Source organism: Meleagris gallopavo, chromosome 10, assembly GCF_000146605.3.
Source record: "Meleagris gallopavo isolate NT-WF06-2002-E0010 breed Aviagen turkey brand Nicholas breeding stock chromosome 10, Turkey_5.1, whole genome shotgun sequence".
In the NCBI taxonomy this organism is placed as follows: Eukaryota; Metazoa; Chordata; class Aves; order Galliformes; family Phasianidae; genus Meleagris; species Meleagris gallopavo.
Genome location: NC_015020.2, coordinates 25,425,835 through 25,433,471, shown reverse-complemented (window position 1 = coordinate 25,433,471; position 7,637 = coordinate 25,425,835). Strand labels below are relative to the sequence as shown.

Below are 7,637 nucleotides of genomic sequence, written 5' to 3'. Positions count from 1 at the left end.
AAAAAAAAAACAAGTACCCTCAATTTGGTCCAAGCATCCAAAAGACAAACAAGGGCATTGCTTAATGCTGCTGCTTAACTGATCATTAAGAAGAATAGGTGTATGGCAATAAGGATCAAGAAGGGCTGCCTATGGTAGGCACAGAACTGTGACAGAACAGTCTCTTCAGAGAGATGTTTTAACTCTGGTTTTGCTGTGTGAGCAACTGAACTTACACTAATGGAGAACCACAAAACTCATAACTATAGCCACAAGAAAAGATTTCCTATTAAAAAAAGATCTATTTTTAATTAACTGCTTTTCCAATTGTGATTTGATATGTGAAAAGAAAAAAAAAACACACAAAAAAAAACCCCAACATAAAACAATTACAAAGTGTGGACTGCAGTAGCAGCTATTCAAGCAAGATTCAAGCACAAATTTAAACGATCTTCCAAGCTGGAAATTAGCCTTCTTTGTCAAATATTTGTACAACTTTTTCGAAGACCTAAAAAGAAAGAGAAGATTATTAGTTTTATGAAGTGTTAGGTAAACAGTCACTTGAAATTAATTTGGAACACAGTAATTGATAGCATTTAAAGATGGTTTTCCTAGAATTTCTACTAATCATTTAGTAGAAAAAATTTGAATCAGTTCTAGGAAATGGAGACTTAATATTAAGTATTTCAAAGTTCATAAAAGTGGAAAAAAAAGCCAAGAACAACAAACTGTTACACAGAAACACCAAAAATATGGTTAGTCCAGCTCATGTTCAAACAGAAATTGATTTCTTAGTTATTCCCATCTCAATCAGTTCTTCAAGAGAAAAATTGAAAGTTCTACAACCTCCACCAGTAACGAACACCAGTAACAAACTGACTTCACCAGCCATACACACATCTAAGAAAAACACCATCAATACATACCCTGCTACTGTCACCTCCATATTTTTTGGCTTATATACTTACTTCATCAACCGATTTAGAGGCATCTACTCTTCTAACTTTTCCCATTCTCTCATATAAGTCTATTATAGGCCTAGTAGACTGCAGATATGTGTGAATTCTAGGAGAAAGCAAAGGAGAGGGAAAAAAAAAAAAAAGCATTACATAATAGAATTAAAAGAAAAGAGAACTGAAATGTTTAGGATACAGTACCTCTTTTCCAGACTCTCCCGATTATCGTCACTCCTGCCACTGCTCTTGCCTCTTTCAAGACAGCGACCGATGCATATCTACAAAATAAGCATCAAAAGAACCATCACAACCAGGAACATAACATGCTATCTGAAAAGCAGGAACAAACAAAAAATCCTGAATTAATAGCACACCTTTGAAAAAAAAAAAATCTAAATAGGCCTGATGCTCAAATACTTCCACATTCGATGTACGTAACCCAGAATTCACACAGAGTTAAATAGTGAAAACAAAAGAAACATCTAGTTCTGTGGTGTGCAATTAAGTTAAACAGTAATCTATTTATGAGAAAATTGGATCAAAAAAAGAGGAAAGATTTAAGATGTTCGGATTTTTTTGTATCAGTTTTTATCCCTCAAGAGCACTGCCATATTTTAAAGACAGCATACCATGGCATTTGTTAAAGGACCAATTGTAAAACTGACAAAAAGTTCTTAAAATCTAATGACTTGCTGAGTAAAATGTTGATCATTGGGTACCTACACCACAGCTCACAACTACGAAAATTAAGATGTATGCTGTCACCACTTCAGAATTAAAGCAAACATTGCTATTAAATTGATTTCTGACTGAACAAGTACTCTGAAATCCTTAAGAGTAAACATAGCAGTGTCTTCTGACAATGAATCAAATAATTGTTTAATATATTTAAAGGTTTTATAAACTCTCCTTGAGAACGCAATTGTTTGAGTTGTTTCTTCAATGTAATTTATTTGTACAAGATTATACCAAGTGTAATTATCCACTTGCTATTTCAAAAGCCTGCAGTTTTTCATCTGCAAAAACAGGCTGCCAAAAATCCCCCAAACTCACTGACCATGTTTTATTTCTACTCCTACACCGGTGTATTAATACTGGAAGATTCTCTACCCAGCAGTTTTATTGTTCTTCTTGAATGATTCTCACAATACAGCAAGAAAGGAAGTTACAGCCTAACCCACTTCATTACCTCATTGTCGCAATCAAAAAAGAGAACAAAAGAAACATCCGCCTTTCCATCCATAGTCTTATTCCAGCCTTGAAGATTATCTTCATTTCTGGGAAACCCATCAATCAAGAACTTGTTCTTCTGGGAATTTGCAGCCATTGTTTGATCCATAGCCTGATAAAAGAATTCAAATCAAGACCTCCTGCACAGGCAACTGTTTATCAATTCCTTCATCACCTCCAAAGTATTCATATATTAAATTAAGAAATAATTATTGTAGATCTATTGCACACGGAATCACAGAATGGCCAGAGTTGGAAGGGACCTCGAGGATCATGGGAATCTCCAACCCCCTGCCACATGCAGGGCCACCAACCCCCACATTTAATACTAGACCAGGCTGCTCAGGACCCTATCCAATCTGGCCTTTAACACCGTTAGGGACCGGGCATCCACAACCTCTCTGGGCAGCCTGTTCCAGCACCTCACCACTCTCTCTGTAAAGAACTTGCAGATTTACAATGTATTTTTTTTGTTTCACCTTCAACCCATTCTAATTACTTCATTGATGAAGCAATGGAGCTTCCTTTCAAACTGACTACACTATTTCATTATGCTTAAAATTTTTTAAAGCCTAACTTTAAAAGTTTATACTCTACAATATTGTGTAACAGCACATTGCAGTACAAGATGCTAAACTGTCCCCTGTCTAGAGTTAATGCAAACCAAAACAACTCCAAAGAAATTCAGCTGAACGAGCAAAAGAAGCCTCTTCCATCTCAAAAGAGATATTCTGATTATTTTCCTGGACATCTAATACAGATAAAGATTGGAACTTTTCCTTCCACAGGAACATTAGCAGGTGATCTTCTCCTCTCCTTCACTTGACTATTCTGATAAAATAGAGGTAACAGGGACAGTTCTTTCAAAATACTGCCGCTGCTTTGTCACTTAGTCCGCAAGAGTGAACCAGCAAGGAAACAGCTCTTTCTTTCCTTACCCTCTTCAACAAGCTGATTGTTATTTCAACTGGTACGATTTCCCCCTCCTTAATGTAGTTCTCAATGAGTTCTCCATACTGTGAGCCTGGCCTTTTCCGTTCGTCTCGAAGGAGGTCGCCAGCAGAAAGGTGCGTGTAGCCGTACTTCTGAAAAGTGCAAAAGAAACAGGCACAGATACCCTTGAATTAGTGCACATGCAAACTTACATCAGTCGTCAGTATCAGCCACATTTATCTTTGTCTTACGACAGGAAAGTACAGGAAACTGCAGCTTGCTAGTGACAGATGTATTCCACCTTCAGGATGCACAGAAAGCACAATGAGAGATTCCTGGGCAAAACAGTCAGCAGGGCCTCGGACAGACATTCATGTCCTGTTTCCAAAGGTAGCACCGTCACATTTGGAAATACGATGGTCTCAAAGTCCCCAGGGTGTTTCTTGAAATGCCGCATTGTACAATGAGACGTTTAACAAACTCCAGATTCTCTCTGAGCTACACCCTCTCCTACACAATTTTACTGCTTAGCTTCTTCACTTCCTAAATCATGACTTGATCTATTGACTAATAACTACCAAAACATTTTTACAGCACGCACTGCAAACAGCAGAGATCAGGTCCAAGTCTACTGATTTGAGATCAGCATGCAGGAAAACATCAAACACCACGACCCTCTTCTTTCACCTCAAAGAAAAGTTGAAAGCTTTGCTAATGCAAAATGCTGGTGAAAGTTGTTATAATTGAATTTCTCAGGCATGTACAATCATGAATAGACAACTAGTGCAAAGCTACAAATGTGTTGTTGTAAAAAACACAGATGTGCTGTTATAATGGAAAATTCAGAGCACAAAACAACCCTTTGCTCAGCTCATTTAATACCACCAGAAAACTAACCAAGCACACTCCTTGGGCAAGTATACTACATAAAAACAGGCATAAAGACATCTCCTTGATGAATACTTCAACTAAACTGGCAATAAAACAGCTAAGCTAGCCATACACCACAAACAGAATACACCTATACATACTTGTCCTAAAGTTTTCACACAAAACAAAAACAGCAGCAAATTACTTCAGGGTTATCAGCTTGGCTGCAGCAGCTTCCAAAGCAAATTTCAAAAATGGTGCCTGAACAGGATAATCAATGTGACTAAATGCATGTTAGGGCTGTGAACTTGGGATTTACAAACTTGGTGACTGGACTAAGTACAACAGAAATATTACACAACCCACTAAGTGGCTTTAGAAACATTTCTGTTGCTTTCCAATTTCACCCACAAAAGCATGGAAAGTTTGTTCTGCATAGTTATAATTTAAGAAGGGATATAATTACCTAAATCTCCAAAATGCTACACATCTGGAAAGAAAAGGAAACAAGATTTTGCTTTAAGTAACTGTGAAGAAAAACCTCTGCTGACATCCTCTGTAAGCTCACTGTACTCCTGCTTTCATGTGCATTGCATTTGGATATGCTTATTTAACTACAAATCTGCATATTAACTATGGACTACAGACACTGTAAACCAGAGTAAATCTTTTCTCTTAAGCAGGAAACCTTACTCTGCCGAGCCCTGAATTAACACGGACTTCTCTATACAGTCCGTGAACGATGGTATTTTTAACATTAAATTCCTATGCAGAAGAAAACAGGAGGAAAATATAATCCCTTCTGTTTCAGAGGATTACCAACCCATTTCATTTTCTTTGGCATGTCCCTTCTCATGCAGAAAAAGGAAGTGGAGTCAGGCAATTTTTGGAATTTTCTGTCATTTGCAACAGCAAGCTGGATTATTTCTTAAGGGCTGAATGGGAAAGTAAAAGATAGAAGTGCTTCAGAGCACTGTTGTATAAATGGAGTTGTTTTAGATAATAGTAAATTGTCTTCCAGAGTAACCTCCAGAATGTATTAGCCAGGCAGTTACATAAACAAATTTCTCCTTCAGTGGCATAACATCTATTTGTTAACTGCATGGAGTGCCGGAGCCAAAGACAACATGTCAGCTTAAACAACACCAACAGCACAGACAGAGGCTGAACTGCTGCTCCACGCACAGCAGGCTTCAGAGATGCAGTGCTCATGCTGCCCTCGCCAGTCTGAATGAAGCCACGTTTCCAGGACACAATGTCTTCTTTCATCTCAGGCAAGACAAACCCTCAGCAAGCGTCCTGAGCTGGACCAAATCTCAGCCTCCCCAAGAGCTTGCAAAAGAGATTGCAATGTTCCTGCACAACAGCTGGGGCAAAGCACTCACGTCTTACAATCTGCACCGTGCCAGCACGACTTCCAGAAGAGCCAAGTACATCTTGCAACAAGCTCCATCCCAGGGATTACAGCAACCACTGCCTAGGCCTTCTCCTCGCAATCAGAAAGGGATGGTTGTAGCTTCCAAGTAATGAAAAAGCAGTTTTTTCAGTTCTTAAAGAATGCATATATGTTAGATTCATGACGTTAGCAGAGGGCTGAAAGGACAACTTAAATCAGAAACAAGCTTAAACCAAGTAATTCAAACTAGTTGGATGTCAAGCACCCAAAATCTGAAGAGATTTTCAGAGAACAGAAAAGAAAATATTCTAAGATATATCTCATACATAAGTTTTCCACTATGCCAGCTGGCAGGCATGTTCTGTGACAAAACACTAAATCAGTATGCAGCTACCAAACAAGCTATTTTCATTGTTTTCAAAAATGTTTTTATATTTGGGGAACCATAATCCAGTCTCTGACAAAAATTAGCTGTCAACAAAAGACAAAATCTCATCTGTCTTCAGCACCAGTCAGACACCTTCCTCCTTCGCTTTCAAAGGTCACAGCAGAGTAGAAAGGCAAGTCCAAATCTCCAACAATCCCAGCTGAGAGATTTTCCTTAGAACAGCATTTAGCAGTGCTCTATAAAACAGAGGAAACCACAGTTTGCTTGTTCTTTTATACAAAGACCTGGAAAAGGCAGTCCCCACTCAGCAGGGCAAACACGGAGAAGTTGCGAATCCTGGCTGACAGTCCATAGACAGAACAAGTTTTACTTACTGTAAATACAATAAATAGATTAATATCAACTACAGATGAGAACAGATGAGTCATATCTACGCCACTCCTGAATAGGGCAGAGTTCACTCTAGCAACTTTCTCCATGCAGTAGGACAGGATCAGCAGCACAGATCAGCTGCTGGGACTCCTCCCACTGCCAGCCTGCACAGGGCACAAGAGTTTCTTCCCAGCACAGCAGTATCCGGAGAGTATGAAACCTCCCTGAGTGAGCAGAAGCTAAGAAAAAGCAAAAAGCAAAACGAATTACCGCTCTGACCTTGAATCCTATCTTGGCTTATCATTGTTAATCCGAAAAATGAAAGTCAAAGGGCTAAACAAACAAAACACAAACTTTTATTGCCTCAGCTCCAGCTTGCCGAACCTTAAGCAATCTTACTAAACAACCACAGCTTGCTATATTTTCTCAGGTGTGCTCTTGGAGAACTAGTTAAATAAAAATAGAACCTTGGAAGGCACGCAGTCCTCATACTTTTATTTCTTTCTTTCTTTCTTTCTTTTTTTAAATCTAAAATGTTTTGTCTGTGCCATCAACACGTGGAAAGAGAACTTAAGGCATAAATCGTATTGCAATAGCAGCCCTCCTGTCCGCTTGGTTCCAGCCAAAAGCTATTTTCCTAGTTAGAGATGTTCTTCTGCCTCTGGGGAAAAACAAAACACAAAGCAAAATAAAACAACACAAAAAACACAAACCCACACCACATTAACAAAACAAAACACACAAAGGAGATCCCACTGACAGAGCCTCCGGAAAGAGGGGGCAAACAGAACACCCCAGCGCTGCAGGAATTTTGAGCTCAATGAGAAGGTTGAGAAAGCCCAAAATTCAATGCCCAGAAAGGAAGCCTGCATTCTGTGAAATGGAAGCATATAGGGAATAAATCTTTAGAGGAGAAAAGCAGATTTAAACAATCAAAACAGCTCCAAAGTTCAGGAATAAGAACTCACATTCCAGCAAACAATGATGAGAACTTCACAGCTAACTGGGCTACCAATACTTGGCACTCTTGGAAGAGATTTGAGAAATTGAGTTTAAAGTGAATAACTTATAAAACGTTTTTATTTCAAGAAAGTTAATGCTGTCTCTCAACAGACCTCCAGAAGACAGTTAACACATGACAACAAAAGCTAAACCTACTGCTGCTTCCAGAGGAGTGTTCCTGAAACAATGAGTTCTTTCCAAAGCTTTCTTCTCCCTAGAGAACCTCTTTATCATATATCCCAAAAGAACTTCACACCTTTTTCCATTTGGATACCAACTGACACTCTTACAGAAGGAGAAAGCTCAGCATCCCACTTGTTGGGATTCATTTTGGAATTCAACACAAACGTCCAGCACAGGCCTGTGGTCGAGACTGATTGCTTTTCGTGTGCACAGAGAAAGATGTCCTGCATACCCCAAACCTCCACAGTCACTTTGAAACAAAAACAAAAGAAACCAAATCACCCAACAACAAACAGAAAAAAACAAAACAAAACAAAAAAGAACCCTA

At 38.8% G+C, this 7,637-nt stretch overlaps 1 protein-coding gene across 1 annotated transcript; it reads right to left on the bottom strand.

Annotated features, from left to right (window-relative positions):
• Nucleotides 1-243: 243 nt before the first annotated feature.
• Nucleotides 244-6,195, bottom strand: CMPK1 (cytidine/uridine monophosphate kinase 1). The gene is made up of 6 exons (XM_010716141.2): nt 6,127-6,195; nt 3,104-3,250; nt 2,125-2,277; nt 1,137-1,213; nt 948-1,044; nt 244-487 (listed from the first exon to the last, which is right to left on the bottom strand). Exons 1-6 carry the CDS (start codon nt 6,178-6,180, stop codon nt 446-448), a joined length of 570 nt encoding a protein of 189 aa, XP_010714443.1. The 5' UTR covers nt 6,181-6,195; the 3' UTR covers nt 244-445.
• Between the last annotated feature and the right edge of the window lie 1,442 nt (nt 6,196-7,637).